The sequence below is a fragment of the Chanos chanos genome, chromosome 8 (genome assembly GCF_902362185.1).
Source record: "Chanos chanos chromosome 8, fChaCha1.1, whole genome shotgun sequence".
Lineage (NCBI taxonomy): Eukaryota > Metazoa > Chordata > Actinopteri > Gonorynchiformes > Chanidae > Chanos > Chanos chanos.
The window spans coordinates 33548430-33572523 of NC_044502.1; the positions used below are offsets into that span (position 1 = coordinate 33548430).

Consider the following 24094-nt stretch of genomic DNA (forward strand, 5'->3'; position numbering starts at 1 on the left):
ATTGCCTACCTTCATGAAGTGGCTCAGATCCAGAAGACTTGAGCAGAAAATGCCATATTATTCTGCCGTTGCTGCCAGACCTATCAGATTACACGTGGTTCCGCCTGGACCTTGCTTTAGGGCAGTGTTTAAATTCTCATTAGCAGTCAACTGTCTCAAGTTTTATCTTTTTGATACTCTTTAATATGATTGAAAAAGAAAAGATTCCTGAACAAAATTACTGAGGGCATATTACCTTTCACCTTTCTCTCTCCTTAAATTTCTGTCTATTTACTTATAAATCCTAAATAAAGGGAGAGACCTTAATGTTTATATATTGTTAATACATTTGTTGACAATGAAAAAACATCTGACATGCATTGTAAGGGGAGACATTTGAACCAGTCCATTAAACAGGCCACAGCAGGCCTGCAAAATATTGGGGGAAAGTAAATGGAAAGAACAAACTATATCTTACATACTCCACACAGCAGGACTCCTTATAAAAGTATCAAGAACAATGCTCCTGACATTTTTGCTGAAACCTCTCATGGTAGGCCTATTTACTGTAAAATCTACCGGCTGAGCATAAAACATGAGTTACAGTTTATGTATGGACTGTAATCACACTTTTTAGTGTTACTGAATATACTGGCATATAATAGCAGGCAGATTTTCCAGAGGCAACGTTTAATGATCACAGAAACACACAGGTTGATTTCTTTCCAGAATCAAATGCAAAGCATATGAAGAATATCGCTGGTGTGTCAAAAATAAATCCAATTAAATATATTGTTCTTGTAAAGTGTAAAAGTGTAAGACTAACACATATCTAGCATTTTACGCCTTTCTATGTTTTAAAATCTCCACTCTTCAAGGTTAAGATTCAGCTAATCCGAACAATTCACAGGACCATATCATAGGAGGACTGTAAAACATATGTGTGGAAGAGCAACATATTCATTTTCAGAGAAGTATCAGCCACAGAGGGTTAGAAGGTGATGATATAATATTCTATTTTTAATAAACGGTTTCATTATCATTTATTTAACCTCAGCTACTACAGCAAGAAGCCAGAACAAGAAAATGAAATTTAACATAGCCTGTTCATTATTATGATTGCATTGTGATGAAATGCTGAGATATTGCTGTAGAAACCACAATGTCCTGTGGATTCACATGTTGTCATATTCCAGACTTCTCAGGAGCTTGTACAAAGCACTTCTACAACTCTGTACAGAATTTGTGCAATTACTGGGGCATGACAATACTAACAATCCAATTCTCTCTCCAATTCTCAATAATATTCCCATTTCAAGACACTACTTAGGTGACAAGCACAGTCATTAATGATCCACATTTCCAGTTAAGAATTTGAACAAAGACTGTACAAAACAATTGATGAATATTTATAAAGAGAAGTGGTACAACCCTCTATGTGATCACTCTCTATGAGAACCAGATCTGAACATGGATAGGAAAAGGAGGGATTTTTCTGTACCAGGAAGACTTTAAGTGACAAAACGAACAGAAAGGGTGAAGATGTATAAAACATTAACCCCCTGGGAATCCCTATGTTGAAAGCAGGGGTCCTAGCTCTGTTGCATCTGCAAATAACTCTTTCTAGAGAAGAAGGAAATTCAGAACAAAGTTTAACTTGTGCTTATTTCATAGTTTAATTGTACTTATTTCATAGTTACAGAAATAACAGTAGAATCAGGAAACATTCAGTCCAGTTTCATATGGACATTGCAAGAATTGGAAGACGATTGTTTATGATGCCACATATGCTACCACATCATTTTCTCATCTCCCTCATTTAAAATAAAAAGACTGCACAAATAATAACAGTTACATCCTTTTGTCTGACATTAATTAACCAAAATTATTTACAGAATGCACATCGTACACAGGATAAGGTTTATTACCCAAATGACCTGTTCGGTGTAAAGTGATGTTGGAAACAAGCCAGTGACGGTACGGATTCAGATTTGAAGACACTTCTCAGGCCATGTAAAAGCACGTGCTAGAGTAGAAAACTGTTCACAGAAATCGGGGTAGCACGATATATTATCGCAACGAAACACTGCTCTTGAGAACGTAGTGAAGCCCAGTACGAATGCTATGAAATACTCGAATAAACCGCTCAAAAGACGCCCTTCGTGTAGCACTTATGCTCAAGGCGAGATCTAAGTAAAACATTGCCCTATCATTCGAACTTGACGGACTTATAAATAAGCAGACTTATACAATATTCACTAACATGTCTAAATCGGTAAACTGAAATTTAAAAAAAGCACTCGAAGACTTGAAGCCAAACACAACACGCAGACAAATATATGCCTGGCTTGCCTCTCCTCTTCACCCGCTCTCTAGCACTCACAGCTGAGCTTGTGACGTAATGATCACACTACGGTACGCCATATGTGACTAAGAGCGAAAAGCGCGGACAGGGGAAATACTGGGCAAATTTTGGGTAAGAAACAAAAACAATTGTTCTGTTGACATACTGCACACATTTGCTTTCATATAAACGCATTGGGCACATTCTGAGCTATGTTATTTCTTCTACTTAGATCGTAAAACACCGTATTTTAAAGGTCGCATTTGGTTCGCTTTTTGGGCCTCTGTGCTGCCGTCGTTTTCCAGCCTAAGAGTAGATTAGCTCCGTTCCTTTTGCATTCTGATTGGACAATACTTCAGATTCTCTGACCTCATTGGGCAATTGACATGTCAGTCACTGTAATTCGTATCCTAATTTCAGAAGGAAGTGAAAACGTTATAAAGCTAGCTAGAAACAAACACAACTGGCTACTTCGTTTACAATTTGTTCATGCTGCGATGTAGTTGTCGTCGATACGTCCCTGTTCCGAATTAGATAGGGTGAAAGGTTGTTGATATTATGTGACCTGGTCCGATTGATATCGATAATGTTGAACGCTGTTGAATAGTTCAGCGCTAGCTTCATATTTCTGGCTAGTTAAAATAGCTCAGCAGCCAACCAGATCAAGTTCGGTTGATGTTGGATGGCCGAACTAACCTAGTTAGTGATCCAGATTTGTAAGAACGCTAACAGAACAGTTACCCGCTGCTAGCTGTTCTCCATTGGGGCCCTATCCATTAGTTTGCTAGCAAACTGAACTTCCAGTGGTAGAAGTCTGACTCGACTCATTTATGCCGCCAGTGGCTAACCACCTCAATTGCATTGAAGCCATTCCTGTGTATATTCAATTGCAAGCGGATGTACACCGCCAGTGTTGGCTACTCCAACAAAATAGTAGCAGGAATAGGTCTGTACCCCAGATCCAAGTCTCTTTGACCGTGGTGAATATAAACGATATTAGACCGATGCACGGGAAGTCTCTTGCAAACATTTTGTTCACTGCATCACTCCAGTGTTTTAAATAGTTAAAAAGACTTTTACTTGGTCGAAACAACCTAGTGTCGCATAAGGCCAGACATTTAAGTCTAGTTTATAAATCTCTTGTACACGTTCAGCCACTGTAGTGCATTCTGTTGAATAACACGTAAACAATAAAGCATGACATGAGCACAACGTATAATTGCTGTAATGCATTTGGTTTATATACGAACAAGTAAAATATGTTAAAGAAACATTTTTAGCCTTCCAGTTGGCAGATAACTCAATGTGGCAACATAACTGATGGGATTACTGTAAAAAAAAAAAAAAAAGAAATAAAGACATTTAAGAATATCTGTATGGAACTTGTAAGGGAAATTACCAGATGTTGCATGAAGGTTTTTTTTCTGACTGAAGAAACATGCACAACTTCAGTTAGTACAACTTTTTGTTTCTTTTTGTACTTGTTCTCCTTTCACAAACTAATGTTGCTGTGTTTGACCCCCTTTTCCTGAACTATGTTTAATTCTCTTAGTGACAGCGATCCATTTATTGATGGCTGGAGATTTGAGAGGAATTTTTCAGATATAAAGGGAACAGTTAATTGAGTGAGTGTTTTTAATTCAGAGCATCACATTTGGCAACACATACAGGTGATCTGATTCAAAGGCTTATAAGTTTAATGAGACTGCATATAAATTTTCAGAGGGTGCAAAAATGAGTTGTAATTGTGGTCAAGGTGAAGCAGAGTGCTGAAAGTCTTTTAGGACTGGTAATTGAACTCTTGGCATCAAGCTTTTAAACTTTTGACAGGTAGGCTAATTTATTGATTTTCCTCTCAAAGTTGATTTTTTTTCTTTTGTAGATTTAGCGATGTTCAAAAGAATTTGTCCAAGAACAAGTTTAAACACCACAGCCCTTCCATTTCTCTTCGAAGTCTAATCAGATTATTATCCTATATATTGCTAACTGATTTAATCAGCATTCTGTGTTTGAAAGTACAATTAATCTGAGATCTAAAGAATGGGGCTATGTACAATAATGTGACAGTTCACAGTATTTTTAAATTGCTGACTGAAGCATTAAAGTAGTAAGTTAAACATTGTATAATGATATATTACATCCATTTTTCAAAACTTAATTTACTCTTTAAACTCACAGAATTTGTCAGGCTGAAATCATACAAGAGAAACAATTTCTCACATTTGTGAGTTTTTTCTGTCCTTAAGCCTAGGTAGTGCTAGACATCTGTTGGTAATGAACTACAGAAGAAATGGGAAGATGAGAGCATCTGTTGAGCACTGTTTGACTGCTCTTCTCATGTTAAGTAATGTGAGAAGTTAACCTGAACTTTGTGGAGGTTTTTGAGACAGCCTATAAGCCCTCCTTGTTTGATGTACTGTCCAGTATAAGCTTTGCCCTGCATATTTCTTTTAGAAAGTCATTTGCTGTCTGTTCTCATCACAACATACATTTTGCTTCTGTGCTATATGTTGTAATACCCAATGTAGATGTTTGGTGGTTGTACTTGAGCATGATGAGACACATTTCAAGGCTAGGTTGAGAAAATGAGAGGTAACAAGCACTCTCCTGAAAGTGAAAAAAAAGGTTAATTGCATCCTGCAAGGAAAATGATCTCTTCTAAGAAAAATCATATTAAGTATTTTTTCACCATTTTTGGAACTGATCGGTCTCATTCTCGACTTTGATCAAATGTTAAGCACTAGAGGGCGACAAATCTCTAAACATCACAGTTGAAAAAGCAGTCCACGCGTCCAGTGGCTCACTTCTATCCTCTTTTTTTTTTTTCATTAAATGGGAAACTTTGTAATCCACTAAATTAAGTGTTATTCTTTTTTACAGGAATTGTGTCAAAGTCTAATGGACCCCTAAAGCTGTACCAATTCTGTCAAGAAGGCTGCCAAGAGAATGGATAGCTCAAAAAATAAGCGAAAATTAAGATCAGGGAAGAAGATAGAGGAAGACAAGGAGCGGGATGGAAGAGATTCCACTTTTGAGATGGAAACTAGTGAAATTCCATCACAACCCAAAAGGTCCAAAACTGATGACGTAATTTCTGATAGCACAGGAGCTGAAAAACATGAAGATGCTGAAGCTACAGTTCAGGAGGATTTGCGTGATGAGAGTCAGTCAGGTGCTGCTGGTTCGCAGGGGTCAAGTGCCGACTGTGTTTGCTCTCTATGTGATTTTGTGGCGAAAACTCCTACAGCACTGAAAATTCACTCTAAAAGGAAACATTCCCGCAAGGGTGCTGGCTCACAGAGTCAGCATATGTCCACAGAGAAAAGTGAAACAGTGGCGACTACATTTGAGCAGTCTCATTTGCTGCAGCAGAAGGCACAGACCAAAGAATCAGGCACTGATTGTAATGATCAGTTAAAAAACAAATGCACAGATCAGTTAACTCAAAGTGAGACAATGGCACCAGAAAAACATTCTAAAAGCTTGGCAGATGAAAGCCTGAGTCCTACCAAGATGCTTTTGGAAATGGTTGACCCAACTTCAGTGAAAAATGATGCAGCTGGTGAAAAGATGAAGGAGGTTGATAAAGGCAAAGAGGCAAATCAGGCCAGACCAGATTGTAGTTCAGATGTTAAGGAGGGGTCTAAGGCCAAAGTGAATGATGAGGAGCAAGGTGGGCTTGCCCAAAAAAGAACAAGCAAACGGTGTCCAAAGCCAAAGGTCCTGCTTGCATGCACCTATTGTGACCATGAATTCCGAGACAAACCCAGTCTGGAGACACACGTCAAGAGACGACACACCAAAGAAATGAATTACTTCTGTGAACTCTGCTCATATTCTTGTATGGCAAAGTGTGATTATGATAAACACTGTCTCAGTAATAAGCACAAAAGAAGAATGGTTGAGAATAAGGATGTTTCAAGCCCAAGTCACTTGCTCTCTGAGGATGGTGATGAGCAAGAGGACCAGAGGGTTCAAGGAGAAGGATCTTCACCAACTTTGATTAGAGCAGTAAAGCGCACTGCAAGTGGGAATCCTCAGCTTAACTGTGACAGTTGTGCATTTACAGCTGACTCCATGGATGCACTCGAGAACCATGTTAGAATGCAGCACCCAGCAGAATACCGCTTCCACTGCAAGACCTGTCACTATTACACCACCACTACTGAGGCCATGGAGACACATCTATCAGGGGAGTCCCACCTGGAAGTGGCCAAAGAGCAAAATGCAGGCACTTCGTTTGAAGACTGCGTTGAAAAAGTTCTAGTCATCCAGCAAGACAAAAAAGCAAGTGGAGATTCACAAACCGAACAGAGAGACTTTGTTGTACAGTTGTCTGAAGGGACTGAGGAGGTTCAGAAGGCAGATGATGCTGTAACAAGTGTATTAGCTGAGGGTGAAATGAGGGTTGAGGACAGTGGTCCTCCTAAACGGAAGCGTGGTCGACCAAGAGTAACTAACGTGACCACGTGCAGCCACTGTGGTCTTGTTGCATCTAATCCTGCTAACCTGAGTGTGCATATTCGACGCAGGCACAGCCGACAATACAGTTTTCTCTGCAAACTTTGCAACTATTATTGTGTTACAAAAGGTGATATGGACCGTCATTGTGCCACCAAGAAACACCTAAAACGCACGAAGGCGGCTAGCAATCCTGATTCCGCTGTTCAGTTGCTGAAAGCGGAGCAAGCTGCTTCTGCAAGTGGGGAGGAAGAAGTTGTACCTCCAGCAGGTAAGGAAGGTGATAAAGATGGTGTCAGTCAGTCAGAAGAGGAAGGCACAGTTGAAGAGGCAGAGGCAACCCTCAGTGACCCATCTCTCAAAACAAGCAAGTATGACTCAGTCAACTCTTGTCCTTACTGCGATTTTGTTGCCCACTCAATTCCATCTCTTGCTCTCCACGTCAGACGAAAGCACACCAAAGAATTTGAGTTTGTCTGCCTGGCTTGCAGCTATTATGCAGTTACCCGGAGAGAAATGTCCCGCCATGCATCCACGGAAAAGCACAAGCAGAAGAGTCAGATTTACCTGGAAAAGCAGGGCAGGAGCGTTGTGAAAGATTTGGCAGAATTGAATGAGCGAATGGGGTTGGAGAATGTGGTTGGTCTTGAGAGCCCCGGTGCTGCAGTAGCTACTGAGCCCCCTTCTGCAGACGCAGAGCAAGCTGCTCAATCACTGGGTCAGTTTAGCTCAAGTCCTGCTCAGACCGATGATGCTGTCAATACACAAGGTCCATGTGACACAGTAAAGGACAAAAGAATGGCAGAAGAAGGTACTGGCCTGGAGACATTGGACAGTAAGTCAGATCTTAATCGAAGTGATGGATCAGACACTGCCCAAACCAAAGTAGATTCTACAGACCAATCAAACACTTATGTATCAGACACAAACCAGTCTACACCTGGTGAAAAAGATGCCCCTGAAACTGAGGCTGAAGTGGATGATGAAAACACGGATGATGAAGATGAAGACATTGTTGATTCAAAAGCTGACGGCTCTTTTGAGAAGCAGTTGCTCAGAGCTGTGCCATTTGATGCGTGCATTCTTCCACTTAAAGCCCTACAGGATGATCCACTGCAAACAGCTGAGGGTGAAGTAGTTACGAGTGGATCAGGTGGTGTGTCAGGCACCGCAAGTGTCAAACGATCTAAAGCAGTTTCTGGCTCTGGAACTAGGGGCGCCACTCCTAATCCGCGTATCCGTTGTGAGGACTGTGGTTTCCTGGCTGATGGCTTAAGCGGCCTGAATGTCCACATCTCGATGAAACATCCATCAAAGGAGAAGCACTTCCATTGCCTACTATGTGGAAAGTCCTTCTACACAGAGAGCAACTTGCATCAGCACATGAACAGTGCGGCACACATGCGCAATGAGCAGGCTAGCATTGAGGAGCTGCCAGAGGGAGGTGCCAGTTTCAAATGTGTCCGTTGTAATGAGCCCTTCCAGACAGAACAAGAATTGTTCGTTCACATCAAGGAGAAACATGAGGAACTGTTGCGTGAAGTTAACAAATATGTCTATGAGGACACAGAGCAGATCAATCGCGAGCGGGAAGAAAACCAAGGCAGTGTATGCAAATACTGTGGCAAAGTCTGCAAAAGCAGCAACTCCATGGCATTCCTGGCCCATGTTCGCACTCACACAGGTACTGTAATTTCCCTTCTATTTACACTGTGAGTGAATTTCTGTAAGCCTTAGCACATTTGCTTCCATCACAGTCTTTGAGGAGGACAAGAACTTTTACGCTTTTGCGTAAAAATCTGATGTTTTAGCGATCACCCCGCCTATACCGAGGCCGTGTGGATATTCTCTGTAGAAGCTAGTATTCTATTACGCTTAAAGGTATTGAAATATATTGTTCGCTTTTTGTTATTACTACCATTTGCAAACTGTTGATGTGGAGCATGTTTGGGTTTACTGGTAAGGCCCAGGTGTATCTCTTTAAGAGAGAGAAGGAAGGTATCTTAATCGAGCTGCTGGAGCTGGAGACGCTAATGGACTACAGATTGGGATTCCCCATGCAGTGGCTGGTCAAAGACATGTTTGACTCATAATTGATGTGTCCATTACCAGAACTCAGTTGTAATTATAGCCAATATGTCTCTGTAAACGTGTTAAAGCTCTGGCTAAAAGCAAAGGAAGCCCAAAAGAGAGGTAGGCTAATAATTTAGAATAATCAATGTGGATGTTGTCAAAGCCCTTAATTTCCCATGTGTGTGTGCGTGTGTGTGCGCGCGCGCGCGTGTGTGTAGGTCAATGTATTTGTCTGTGTTTGTGGGCTAGCCGATTATCTTCAATCCATTAAGATTCATCCTGTCATTTATAATCTAAAACAGGGCCATGCTGGTCAGGGCTGTGACTGGAGAATGTCCTGTGGGTTAAGAACAGAGGGCGCTCCATTACTCTTTCCTGACGATGTGTATTAATTGCTTTTAAAATCAACTAAATGCAGGAACAAGAACTGAGGGCGCCATCAATAAATGGCCTTCTCTGCATCTGCCAGCCCAGCACCTCTTTGGCCAAAACTTAAATGGGACTTAAATTGTTGTCTAGAGTTGAATTATCTGTCTTCCGTGTGTATTCCTGAGTATATGCCTATAATTACTTAGCAGTGGGATTTGTGAAAATCTCAGTAAATGTACCACATTTTGCAATTCTGTGGTAGAGAGCGGTACACCATATAGATTTATGAGAACTGATTTTACGTCTCTATGTCTGTGTAGTACCAAATTTAGAATAATTGTCATTTTAATCTATCTACATATGTATATTAGTTTTATTAATAATGTTAATTATGCTTACTCATCATTTACATTGATACACTCACACATGCATTACATATACATTACATTTTATATTGATACATGTGTCAGTGAGATTAGTTGCACACCTCAGTGAGTCTCGGAGTGATAGAAAGAAATTGTGGAGAATGTTTTGTTTTAAATGTAAGCGAAGTGAATCCAGTCTCTTTTATAATATTAAACTTAAAGCTGAAAGTATTTTGTGATGCCACTCTTAGTGGCAGTATTACTTGGATGAAAATGTTGCTCTCTAAATACTTCATTCATATAAACATGTGATTTATTACAGTAATAATAATGAGATGAACACTGTTAAACACTATGTGTTTCGATTCTATTAACCTTGCCCAGACCAGGATGTATGTTAGACATTGGCCTCATTTTCACACTTTGTATGCGATGTTATTTCAACACACTTTATACTTCACTCTTGAAGTATGCTACGTAAATAGATGGGAAGTACCTCATTCATGCATGCATTTTTATCAAAATGAAGGATACATTTACCATTACACAATTGCACAGCATTGATTATGCCGGTAGTTCTCGGTGAACTTTGACTTTTTAATGTTTTGAACATGGTTGTTATTCATGGCATGCACCACTTTCTCAAAGTTAAAATATGATGGTTATTATTGTTCTGCTAGATTAGCCTTAGACACACCAGTATTTGTGCTGGGAGCAAATCCAGATCATTTTAATTAAGCCAGGGTTTTATTTAGTTGATTAATTTGTGACATCACGAGTGGGTCGGAGGCAGTAAAGTATTTGTCGATTTATCCTGGATAAAAGACGGTTTTTCCCCCCAATGAGAACAAAGCTAGATTTGCATTTTGAGGTAAATTGGTCACTTTTTCATTGAAAATAGCTGTCTGACCTTCACTTAGGCAGCGTGGGTTTGGAGTAATGAGCATGCATTCACTTCTCACACACATGTTGATGTTTTTTTTTTTTTTTTTCCTCAGTGGAACTGCATCCTTAGGATATGCTTATGCTTTCATGAGCTTGTGAAGATAGAATGGAGTTTTCAGTGTGCATGTTCAGAATCCAAATTAGGCCTGTATGAATCGCTTGCGTCATGTCATCTTTCAATGGTTTTGAAATTTAAATGTTTCAGTAGGGTAGATTTTTGCTGTTTTGCTTAATTCCATTTACAGTGTGTTGTAAAACGCATGTTGGCGTGCTCTAAAGCCGTAAGTGTTTTGATTTGTAATATGCAAAGGGAAGAAATGGAGGGTGTGTGTGTGTGTGTGTGGGGAGGGGATGGGGGTCGGGGGGGGGGTAGAAATTTGGGCAATGAAGCGGCATATTGCAAGAGGTTTTTAGGGAAATGAATTAGTCATTCGCTGTCTCATCTCAGATGTGAGGAAATCACATTACTGATGCGCACAAGCAGATTAATTTAACATGACACTGCATTGATGGTCGATTTCAGTTCTACGAGGCTCACTTAAGTGGAATGGTGGAATTTTAATTTGAGCTGAAGTGATGACCGAGAGACGTAACATCTCTCTCACTTCTTCTGCCATGTTTTATACTTGCAAGACAGTCTGCCTGGGTCTAGATTCCTGGGAGGGTTTCTAGCTCCACCTTAGTAGTGGGAAGTAATGTAGGGTATGACAAAATTGGGTAGGGGTTATGATTTGCGGCCATTCAGCTGTGAAGCGCTCTCTTTTTTTTGCAAAATTTTGTCAGCACCCTCTTGGTTTTTCATCTTTGCTGTAGTGTTGAGATTCAGCGTCACGTTTGGAGAAAGCGTCATGTGAACTGTTAAAAAAAGGCCTCGAAATTTCATACAAAGTCTATACAAAGCTGTATTGGACTCCCATGCAATAAATATCATAGCAAAATCTGTGTGGAGATATAATGAGTTAGAGAGGGCTTTCTGGGGCTGACCGAACTTTTTCGTAGCCTGAACACTTTACAGTTTCCTGACAAGATCTGTACCTCTGAGCACGTCATTTTTTTGATACCGAAATATCAAGATCTTTACGGGGTAAAGTCTGCCGTTGGTTAGCTGTGCACATCTCTCTGGTCTGTAACACAGCCTGCAGTTAAGTGATGGATGGCAGACAGAGATAGTACCACTCTTTCAAGGCTAGCCCCACCCCCTTAAGTTATTAATGACATTAATTAGGAATAAACCGACCCAGCAGCCCTGGCAGAGTGATTAGTGCCTAAATGATGGAACTGGAGAGTGAGATCATGTGGGATTGATTTACGTTTCTTACTTGACCTTTGGAATCCAATTTACACGTCTAGTAAGTTAGAAAGAAAATGAGACAGAAAAAGAAAGAACGCCCTTGTACTTAGTCTGTACCCCCCCCCCCCCCCCCCCCCCCCCACGTTTCTGTCATTTAAACGTATTTGAGGAAAAAATGTACGTATGTCCATAGCCATGTTTTTGTAACTTGATACTGGAACTCAAACCATAAAGGCCTAATCTAGATCAATGGGCTTCCAATCCAGTCCTGGGAACTTGTAGTCCTGTTAGGTTTTTTTTTTAAATCAAGCTCAGTATTGAATGACATTGGTTGGAATTATCCCCTGCAGTCTCTGTCAGGGAAAAAAAAAAAAAAAGCAGAACTGTACAGTTCTTGAATGGAACTAAAAGTAATGATTCCTCACAACTGAATTTGAAAACAGCCTTTCTAGGTGGGGGAAAAAGTCCGGTATTTAGGTTGGTCGATGCAAAAATTCAGCATTTGCTAATTTCATTCATATTTTGTTTCCTCTGCAGGATCCAAGCCGTTCATGTGCACGATATGCAACTTTGCCACGGCTCAGCTTGGCGATGCCCGTAACCACGTGAAGAGACACCTGGGGATGAGAGAATACAAGTGTCACATCTGTGGGTGAGTGTGACAGGCTCTCCCTTAGTGTTTTCTGATTTATTTATTTTACTGATGAGCAAAAGAGTAGGTGAAATTTAAAATTTAAAGTACAAATCGGTTCTGTGACTATCCCGTTTCATGTTCTTCAAAAATCTGCGCAGAATTCGATATCATCTTAAAATTTTGTTGCTGCTTTCACCGCTTCTGAAAATGACAACAGACCGGTCGCCTTTAGTTTAAGAAGGCCTCATCAGAAAAAAAAAAAAAATAGCTATCATATGTGATCAAACAATCCTGCATATACGCGCACACGCTCGCATATGGGTGCGCCGTACGCAAACCTGGAATTCATAAATATGAATTTGTAAAACAGACGTTTTCCCACAGCACTTAAATCTCTACCTGATAGAAAGAACACTTTTCCCAATGATCTGCCAAACTGGTGCACTAAATACAGCTTCTGCTTTCACAAATCACGGCAGTGGAAGAGCTCTGTGCAGCCCGTGACTGTCAGCAGTGACAGATTGCCTCGGTGTGGGAGCTCAGAGCTGACGGATTACTTGGACTGTTTGATTCCAAACAAAGAACGTACCAAAACTGTGTAATTGTCTTTCAGTCCCCCTTTTTTTTACCCAAGGGTTTGTCAGTATTTAAATGCAGCGATAATTTTTTTTTTTTTTTGTGATTTGGGTAAATACTGAGCTATTGCTAGTGGAGGGTTAAAAGAGACTTAACTGAGGTGTTTTTTTTTCCCCTTAAGCATTTGACCCAGGAAAAGAGAACATGAGGTAGATGGTAGCCAGTCTGTATCTTCATGTATCTTAGAGACTGCCCAATTACACACACAATTAACAGTCTAAACTTTAGACTGTTAATTGTGTGTGTAATTGGTCAGTTAAATAGACATTTATTATTATTATTATTTATTTATTTTGTATATGTCTCTTTAGACTCTAAAGGGACATATACAAAATAAATAAATAAATAAATAAATAAATAATAATAAATGTCTATTTAATTCCACACAATACGCAATGATGCTTGTGTTTTGCTGATTGGAATCAGGTGTGACTGTACCAAAGACAGAGAAAACGCTGGTCGAGAATCGTCAGCTCTCATTCCCTCTGTCGCCAGGCCAAATTTCCGGACGGTGGTACCGGAGAGGTTTGTGATACTTGCAGATTATAGTGTTTTGGCTTATAATTATCTCGTGTAAATGAAGGGCAGGACTGAAGAGCGTCTCTGACCTTGATGTCGGTATACTGAGAGGAAAAATGCCGTAGTGCTACTCCTCTTTTGTCTCTCTCGCCACATAATCTTCGACGGGGCTGAAATGACTATTTACACTCTTTCTTCGACTCTCTTAACCCCTTAAGTTTAAGTTTCTTGATCTTCTGTTGTACGGGCTGTTTCCATTGATCATCTTCCCTCTGTACTTGACCACATAACTGGAGCTAGCGAAAAAAAAAAAAAGAAAAAGAAAAAGAAAGAAATCCAGCTCTACATTTGGCCAGTAATGATTCTGCTTTTGAATAACTTTGCTCCTGTGATTTCTTGTCACAGCTCAGTCTTCTGTTGTCATTAACGACGTTACTAATGATTTGAAATGGTTTGGGCAAGGAGGGAAGCACACAACAGGTACAGCTCAGAAGAACAAAGTAAACGCGGTTTTGTGTTTGTGTTTCTTTTTTTTTTTTTTTACTCCCTGTGTTCTCATTAAAGAACATATTGGTGAAGAATGCAAAACGCGATGACACTCCGAAGACAAACCTGATTAATCTCCCTTAATTTGGCTGTAAAAAAAAAAAAAAAAACAACAAAAAAAAACATAACCTGCAAAAGCAGCAGAAAAAAAAAAAAAAAATGAAAGACCTGTTTGTGGATTGCCCCAAATTGCCCACCAGCAAATATTGCAAGATTCTTCATATTTAATTGGAAAAAAAGCCCTTGCTCACAGGGCAGCGATTTCTTGTCTTTCCCTCAACACTTGGTGTCCGTGGTGGAGCTAAGCCACTTAATGAGCTTCTCCTTCCCTCCTCCATCATGTCCTGAACAGGCTTCGCATTCAGCAGTTTCTTCCCCTGTGCTCCCTCGCTCCCCTCTCCTCCACTCCCCAAAGATGCTCCGTCCGGCCAGTGCTGTTTGTTGATGTTAAATTATTCATAAGGAGTTTAAATGCTTTGAAGCATTGGTTTAATATCACAGTTTCAGCTCTGAAAACAGCAAACACCTCTGATGGTCCTCTTTGGATATAGGAAAGTGGCCTCAGTTTGGACCTCCTGTCTACTTGAAACTTTGGAAGAAAAAAAAAAAAAAAAAGCACCTGCAAGTCTTCTTGACTTGTCTCAACTTCTTGGTTTGTCTGTACATAGATGTCTTTTTTTTTTTTTCATTTTCTCCTGCTCTTTCATTTGCACTTGTAGCAGCGTGAGTGTGTAACTCAGTAGCGCTTTCATGTTCGAGTTATGCGATCTTGCTCTTGTCATGCTATTGTGTCCTGTGTCTTAGTTTGAGTCACACTGCTCCCAGAATAGCCCATCAGTTCCGCCTCCCCACACTCGTCCGCTGTAACGTATGTGTTAATGGCTCTGTGTGTGTGTGTATGTGTGTGTTTGAGGCTGGGCCATGACAAGGAGAAGAACATCTTAGCATGCTGCTGATCCAAAGAAACCCCCATCATTTACTTAACTCTACACTCTATTGTCTGCCCCCCCCCCCCCCCTTCTCTGACATGATACTCTTTAATCCTCATGCAGAATCTCGTTAAAACTCCAGGGGAACTATTTTTATGTGTATTTTCTTCTCGTTTTAACAGTAATAGTTGTTACGGATGAAAAAAAAAAAAGAAGGGGGGGATCACTATGAGGATGATTATAATGTCACTTCCCTGATCTCTCGCCGCCCCCGAAATAATTGTACATCATCGCTTCATAACGTGTCAAAAGAACGCTGGTGGCGTGCAATTAAAACCGCAGAATATAATTCGAGAAATTACGGCCTGTCAGGTTCCCCAACAACACAGTCGGTGTTTGAGTTACACTTAATCATCATGAGCTTTAGCGACTTTGTGGGATTTCTGCTCTTACTGTGCGGGATGAAACCCCGTAACATGATCACAGCTTTTGACTCATCTCTCATACCACTTAAATCTAACTTAAAACCTACAAGAGGCTGCCGTCGTAAACAGTACAATGGTAACTTTAATATTCTATGATATAAATAGTATTTATAATGTTCTTTGCATAAATATGTAATATTTGTGTGTTTATTTTTAATTTAAGCAGGTGCAAATGTGTGGTGTCCAGATAATCTCTTTAAATGTTCAGCACTGCCATTTAGATTTTGCCAGTGCACAGTAATTGTTACAGACAACAGAACATGATTAATAATTTACTTTTAAGTCACCAAAAAATACCTGCTTGCATTATTTATATGAATTTCCCTATCCGAGTAAATATTTTATCTTGACTCTTGGCAAAAATCTTTTTTTCAAAGGGCAGTGGGAAAGACACATTCCACTATCACTTCAGGCTTACGGAACTGGAGCAGGAGCACGCTTTCTCTCTCTGCTTTTGTTTTTTGGTACAGGCTAACCGCCGTTTCTAGACGACACATTCATTCACGTTTGCCGTTGTCCTGTCTACACTACGCCGTGATGAATTTCACTACAGTCCCCCCCCCCCGACCAGTATAAACACATTTTTACTCGGATGTAGCTAACTGAATTTAGCAGAGCATTATGGGAAATGAAATGGTAATAAGTAGCATTAAAGGTCATGGGGAGAAGAAGACAGAAGGGGCAGCATGTAAAGGTTAAGGATGTGACTGGGCTGTTTTCACCAGCAGTCAGCTGACGATAATGAGGGCGCGTCGGTTTTGAGCGCGGCCCATTCTGCTTTTGACTGGCTCTGCCACCATCACTCTTTATGAGAGGGACAGCTTTACAGCCGGTTAGGCCCTCATAACACGATAAAGTGCAGCGTAATGGATTGGATGTGTATGGTAGCCTTGGGCTGATGTTCTTAAAATTAATGGTTTTTTTGTGAAGAAAACACACGCACGCACGCACACATACACACACTCACACACACTCACACACGTACACACACATAAACACAAAGAAGAGGAGGAGTACAGGAAGTGGGCCGGCAAGACTGGGACGTGAAAGAGAATGGTCCCGTTTGCCGTCTGTTAAATGATGGAGCATGTGTCTGTCTAATAGACAGAAAAGACAATAGCATTCGGTAATAATAATAATAATAATAATTATGTTAAGGAGACTCACAGAGTTTAGAATTTAAAGAAATGAAAATAGGTCATGTAGTCTGGCCTGTAAATGGTTCATATTCTGTAAGGAAGTTTGAACTGGGAGGAGTCGCTCGGTGAAACAGGTCCTAATCACGTGAGGACGGTTGACCAGTTACTCTCTGCTCTTGTCCTTAAATACACACTGCCGTGAAATGTGAAATTAAACCACACATCATTTCCCACTCGCAAATTTATAGATGAAATTAAGAGTTTTTGTTTTGTGCTGTAAACATCTCTCCCAGTGTACTGGGTCAGTCATCCATCGTGTAGTTTTTAATAAGAATTTTTGCCATGGTGATGATTTCAACAATCTTGCGTGACATCAGGGGATTACCCTTTTCTCTTTAGTGGTCTCTGTAGGAAGGCAGAGGGGTTTTATAATCAAAACATAAGATTTTAATCAAAACAAAAACAAACAAATGTGAAGTAAATGGCCGAATCAGGGCTTCTGCTGAAGGAGTGTAGACTTATTGTGAAAGTGTTTCCATATGCTAAGGGAAATGGGGTTTATACACGGGTGTCTAGCAGCTCAATAAAACCTGCTACATGCTGATTTTTTTTTTTTTTTCTGCTGAACTTTTTAAATGTTCTAAACTGTTTTCTGTGGAAATGTTAAATGTCTAAATCATAACCCGAGTTATTAGCATCAGTGGAGAAAGAAAAAAAAAAATGAAAGAAAAGCTGGCATTCTGTTTAGATCCTGTTTCGATCTCGCTTTGATGTTGGAATACCGCAGTACCTCCTGACAGTTTTGCTCATTCAGTCACTGTCATTGTTTGGATAGTTCTGTTCTAGGGTTAATTGGACGACTTTTTTTTTTTCACCCCCCCCCCCCCCCCAGAGATTTTTTTTTTTTTTTTCAGGGAAATACTGGCAACTTAGAGATGTTACAGAGTTTATATTAACAAGCTGAGAGAGAGAGAGAGAGAGAGAGAGAGACAGAGAGACAGAGAGACAGACACGCTGCTCTGGTCTAATAGCTTAAAAATGTCAAAAATAAACAGTCGTGTTAATCTTTCAACAGTTCTCTAAAAGCAGAGGGTTTAGACTATCGAATTACCGTGAAGCCTCGTTTTTTGTCGAAAAACTCTTTTTCAATCCTTTTTTTCCCGTCTTTTACCCAAGAGAAACTCAGTGACGTCTGTTGTTGTGGTCTTGGCTGCCCTGTGTGTCAGCCTCTCACAGACACAGTAATGCGGAGGCTGAGGAATGGACCTGATACATAGATATTCTCATTATAATTCCATATATTTTGCTGATTGCACATGAAAGCACAAAAAAAAAAAAAAATCTGTACTGAGCGTGTGGTGCTGTGGTCCTTTTGCACTGCCTGTTTTTTTTTTTGTTTTTTTTTTTTCTGAAAAGGCAGATGTTCTGTTGACCCTTGTGTAAAGAGAAGGTTCTCTTTAATATTTATGGTTCTTGTTTGAGTCCTCCTGCAGGTCCATTACGAATGGTTCATTTCTGTGAGTGCTACAGAGTTCACTCAACTAGTTTTGAAAAGTCCTGTCAGTGCATTTCACCTTTAATTAACAGGACATCCGCAGAGGCAGCAAAACTTTGATGTTTTTCTTTTTTTTTTTTTTTGTCTGTCTCGGAGATGCTTCGGATACACGTTACATTTTACTTTCTCATTGCCGTGACTTTTAAGCTTTAGGTCCTTTGAGCGTCGTTTTGAGTGATGCATGAAGACATCGGTGCTTCAAATGTTTTGGTCTTTCAGTTGGGTTTGTTTATTAAATTCTCAACTGACCTTCTCCTCCGCGTCTCATTTATCTCCTTGGCAGAAATAGCCAGATAAACCTTTTCATTCTGTGTCCTACACAGATTAGTCTACCTTATGTTCTTACATCACTCCCTCAGTACGGGTAAAGCTATCCTTAAAATAACAATGCCTCGAATTACTCATTTACGCTACGAGGGACGATAGAATCTATCGAGCAAGGATGAGATGTCAGTACATTTAGGAGTTATTCACCAAAGGGGAAAGAAGTTAATGAGTGATTAACAACTGCAATTAAAAGATGGTGAAGGAGGGGGAAAAAGGTCTGTAATTAAAATATCAGTCCCCTCTCTGTCAGAAGTACACGGTTCATCCATTGTGCACTTATTAAAAGCTCAGGGGGCTAGGGGAGAGAGAGAGAGAGAGAGAGAGAGAGAGGAGAAAGAGAGAGCTTCATTTCAGTAGCTTGTGAGATGTCTGGGTAATCTAGCCAGAGATGAGCCTGCGAAAGCTGTAACTCATGTTTAAGTGTGAGGGCCGTGTCAATGCAGGTTCACTCTCATGCATTTCTGTGTTGACACCCATCGGGGCAAGGGATTGTTGGCAGTCAGGAGTAATTTAACTTAATTAATGGGATGCATATTTGATGGAGGAATAAAATATACTGGCTCAGCAAAGTGGAAAAGGGAAGAAGATTTAGTGGGAGTTAAAGGTGGAGGGGAGAGTAATTTGTGCATTCAGTTACTGCTGCTTGAAAGAAAGAGTGTGAGTGGGTGGAGGGGTTACAGAGAGAGAGAGAGAAAGAGAGAGAGAGAGAGGAGATATGAGAAAGAGAGAGAGAGGAGAGATAAGGAAAGAGAGAGAGAGGGAGATTGATGATGGTTGGCATGAGCTGACACAAAGCTGAGTTGATCTGCAGAGGGGAATGGGATGTCCCTCCATTGAAGCGGCAATCAGAGCGACAGTACATGATTTAATTGATATCCTGAGTGAACTCCACTCAGTACAAACAGGCACATTACGCCGCTTTACAAACTCGTGTCGGAGTTGCCAGCTGCTGGGGGCCTCAAATATTCATGAGGGGCTTTTAAGAGGATATGGCAATGCTCAAGATCTGCCCCCCCCCCCCCCCCCCAACACACATACACGCACGCACGCACACACACACACACACACACACCTCCCACATACAGCACGGCTTCCCACTCTCTCTCTCACACACACACACACACACACACACACACACACCTCTCACGTACAGCACCTTTTCCCTCTCTCTCTCTCTCTCTCTCTCTCTCTCACATACACACATACACACAAACAGACACACACACACACACAGACACACGCAAGCGGCTGAACTCGCCGCCTGGTGAAAAGCTGTCACGCCATTCTTAATCTCCCCTGGCACTTTTTAATTGACTTCCTGTAGGTATAGATTACTGCATGGCGAGTTTAATGTGGAGATGTTTGATACCGTCCGGAAGACTGGCACCCGGGATGCTCTTCGCTCGCCCACCGAACGAGAGTCCCACTGCTTGTCTTCTTTTCCCATCTCTCCCTCTCTCTCTCTCTCTCTCTCTCTCTCTCTCTCCCTCCCTCTGTCTCCGTCTCCAGCGCGCAGTGATGGCTGAACTTATTAAAATGAGGAGGGAAAGGAAACGCAATCACTCACTGGCATCATCATAATTGATATGATGTACCTGCTCTTTGCTTTCCTGACTGCAGTGCAAGTGGATAGGACACCTCTTAGTAAGTTCTGACTCTGTAATGGGCCGTGTTTGGACAGAAGCTCGTCTCCTCTCTGCCTGTCAGATAGAGTTTGACACCCTGTCACTCTCAGTGGCAGTGCTAGCTCCAAATACAGCCATTTCACATTAGGCTTTCTTTTCCTGCCCCTACGAGTAAAACCCCAAACGCCGTGACCGTCTGCATGACAGCGCGCAGGTACTGCGGGGAGATGAGAGTAAGATTATGTGTGATGGGATAGATTACTCTTCAAATCGTAACCCAACTCTTGCAGCCTTTTACGCCTCCTCGGTAACAGTAACGTCCGTTCTGCCGCGTGTTGGATGAATTAGTGAGCCCGACTGCGGAGATGGAGTTTTTAGGTTGCTGATCCCCTCGTGAGTGGAAAAAAAAAAAACGCAGATCCGCTGAACAGTGGTGTACCTCCATACAATTTTTTGTTATTCCTCTGGTCTACGCTCTCCTGACTTGCCAGCGTATTGTCCTCTGGTGCCACACTGTGAGATCTCCAAGAGCCCCCGTCCCCCATCTCCCCACGGTTTTCTTGGACATTTGTGAATTATTCTCAACCATGTGTGGTGCTCAGACTCCCATCTTTACATACGAGGAAATAATGGCGAGTGACTGATGTACCCCATGCCCTTGACTGCAATCCACTGTGTGCTGTAGCATCATCTCAGCGTCTCCACATCCCAAAGGAAACATAAAAAACCCCCCCAAAAAAACAGTCCTGTATATCTCCGTCGCCACATGCCATAAGTCAGACCCTCCCCTGGCTCTAGTGATTCTCAGCTGTCAGGAAATACAACTTCACACTGTTTCCCTGCTTCCTTTAGGACTGACCACTAACTACCTCCACCTAAACATTTTCTTCAGAAACTTTTTTCACCTGAGGGTTTGAGGAACATATCCCTGAATGTGTTGCTTGTGCGGATATACAGTTTAGCATCAGCATCTTGAGCCTTGTAAACTAAGTCTGTTATGTTGTCCAAATACCACAATATTTCCCTTTTGTTATAGTTCACTGGAGCAGTTTAGCGTGTCAGCGGGTGCATGGTTTTTTAAAAGAAAACATATCTAATTACCATCCAGTTTTACTTTACAGTTCTTGGTACAGCTGTCTCTTCCTATTCCCTGCTAGCCCGGGGCTGGGACAGACACCACGGTTTTTAGAGTTCAGCTGGTTTGAACATTCTCACGCATGGAGGTTAGTGGGAGCTGTGGCTCCATTTTTACAACGGCTTTGTTTAATCACATGAGCGAGTGGCATCAGACTTGCCCGGGGGGGGGGTGATGGTGGAGGGGGTTGGTGGTGGGGGGGGGGGGGGGTGTGACAGGGTAGATATGGGACAGGGAAAGTGACAGAACCATGCCTGGGTGTCACAAAAGGACCCGGTCACAAGCCGCGACCGAGCCCAGCGGTCCTCCTCAGTCGCGGAGAGATGTCGGATCCTCTCGGGTTCCGGCAGCGAAGCGGACGCGAGCGAAGAAGAGACAAAAGTCTCTTATGCCTAAAACTGCGTTCCCTGCCCTGTCACCCGTTCCTCTCCCGCCGCATTAACCCCTAACTCAGCTGAGCCCTGCAGTCGTGCGGAAAAACGCTGACACATCGATTAGCCCCCAGAGAACAAGGAGCGGGAGGAGCCAATATGAAGTGTGCAAGCGCGTATGTAATGCCTACACAGATAACGTTGAATTAGCACATATATATCTGTGTATGATGACACCAAACAAATCAGCGACATGTTTAAAAATGGAAATGCCTCAGTGTTTACAGTGCCTTGTGTTTCGGGGACCATTCAGCACTTAACGCCGCAGAGACGATTAGTTTTAACACATACTGTATAACATAGCAGCATATGGTAGAAGGATTTTTCTCATGGCGTATGGAGCTTACGTGTCTTCGTTCCAATTTCTCCACAGCCTGTATGGCCCAAATCCTCTGTCAAGAACTCTAGAAAAGTCTGTATCTTTCTTCCTTTCTCCCTAGGCTGTCCTCACATTGGGAATTATGATGAAAATAGTGCTTATGAGAGACTGTGTTGGTTTGTCTTAAAATGATTGATATGAGATGTTCCCTCTGCATACCCTAGTTAAGAACTCTGCCATGCAAAAACTAGAGCACCAGACTGTATTTTTTTTATCATTGATCAGTAGATGGCGCCATTTCATTGGTATGAGGCCCTCAAAAAATTACTTTCAGCCAATGTTTATGAATAAAATGTACACATTTTAGAAAAGTGTTACATGTACATTTTGTTCATTTTTGCAGCCATCATGTTAAATTAAAGTAGATGTAAAAATAGAAGTTATTTAAATTTAAGATTTTTCATTTTTGTTCTGTTAACCATACTGCATTTTAAAAAGGATGCATTTGCAAATGATTTCATGGTGTTGTGAAAAAACAAACAGACCCTGAAACACGAATCAGCTGTTTACATTACTAAAAGGTAAATTGTTTATTATTAAAATTGTTAGTACGACCACACAGGTTTATTAAAATGGTCAGAAATATATACGAAACAAAATGTATACTGACAATTGTGTGTCAGGATTTACAGTAGAATTAAGAGCACTCTCATTACGGTGAACTGCAACACATAATCTGTGTTTCCTTAAGCATAAAGAACTCATGTAGTTTCTAGAAAACATGCTTTTATGTAGACACTCTAATGCTGTGATGAAGTGATAAAGGAGCAGTTAGGAGGTGGGAAGGAGCTGGGTTAGGAGTAAGGGCCAGACAGAGGAGGTGGCCCTCTCTGATGGTGCTTTAACTAGGGCAGACTTTGGCTGTGTTCACAGACCTGAAAGGGGGTTGATGTGCTGGTCTCTGGGGAGCCCCCTATACGAGACCAGAGCTTTTGCTCGCGCCAAAGGAGGGGGGGGGGGGCAAGAATGGGTGTTTAGGGGGAGGTGCCGAGAGGGCAATTAGAGCAAGGACAAAAAAACTACACAATGATCAGTCCCTGCAGCCTGCTAATGACAAGCCATGCTTGAACACAATTAGCCTTGGCCTGGAATGTGTGTGTGTGTGTGTGTGTGTGGTTTTGTTACTCTGTGTTTTCTGGTCGTACTGCATGTGTTTTAAAGAGTGAGTGTATGAAAGGGTGTGTATTGCTGTATGTTTGTATGCAAGCATATTTTATACTCCATTTGGAGAACCACCGTGTTCATACTGTAAAACCATTTAGAACCATTGAATACACCTAAACATTTGAAGAACATATATCTTTTTAGGAAAAGGTCTCTTTCTCTTGTTGTAGGAGAGTTCTTATATATGATAATTAAGTGAGTCATTACATATGTAGTATTTTTGCAGTGCGACGGGTTTTTCAGTTTTTCACTGCAGACAGTTTTTCAAATGTTCCATGATAATTAACATGTTACCAACTGATGGTATCGTAATGCCTGATAACAGAAATGCAATATCACACTGTAATTACTGGAAATGGACTGAAATTGTGTGCGTTTTTGGTAGTATATGAAAACTTTCTATTTTGTTAACGTTGTCCGTTTACCTGTGTGAACAAGTGCATTAATGTAATGTTATCAAATCTCTAATATAAACGCATATCTCACATAAATCAGTAACCATGAGCTAATACCTTGTGAAAAAAATTTATAGGAAAAGCTAACAAGCAAACAATGAGTTAAAGTTTTCAAAAATATTATTGAGTTGCGATTATTTACGTTCCCTTAATTTAAGAGGTTTTTTTTTTCCCTCCATGTTTCTTCACTCTTTTTGCTGCGTGATGTTAGGTCAGGAAAGAGATGTTGTGTGCTTGATACTGTTGTGTTTGTATTCAGCTCTCTGATCAGATAAGGGAACTACCAGGAACAGTGCTTATTCAAATCA

The 24094-nt window shown here is 41.1% G+C and overlaps 1 protein-coding gene across 1 annotated transcript in view; it reads left to right on the plus strand.

Annotated features, from left to right (window-relative positions):
- The first annotated feature begins 5836 nt into the window (after positions 1 to 5836).
- znf407 (zinc finger protein 407) overlaps positions 5837 to 24094 on the plus strand; it is a 95374-nt gene continuing 77116 nt past the window's right edge. The window contains exons 1-3 of the mRNA XM_030783128.1: positions 5837 to 5996; positions 6393 to 8468; positions 12365 to 12479. Of these exons, the coding sequence (XP_030638988.1) occupies positions 5837 to 5996; positions 6393 to 8468; positions 12365 to 12479 (2351 nt within the window). The remainder of the gene's footprint in view (positions 5997 to 6392; positions 8469 to 12364; positions 12480 to 24094) is intronic.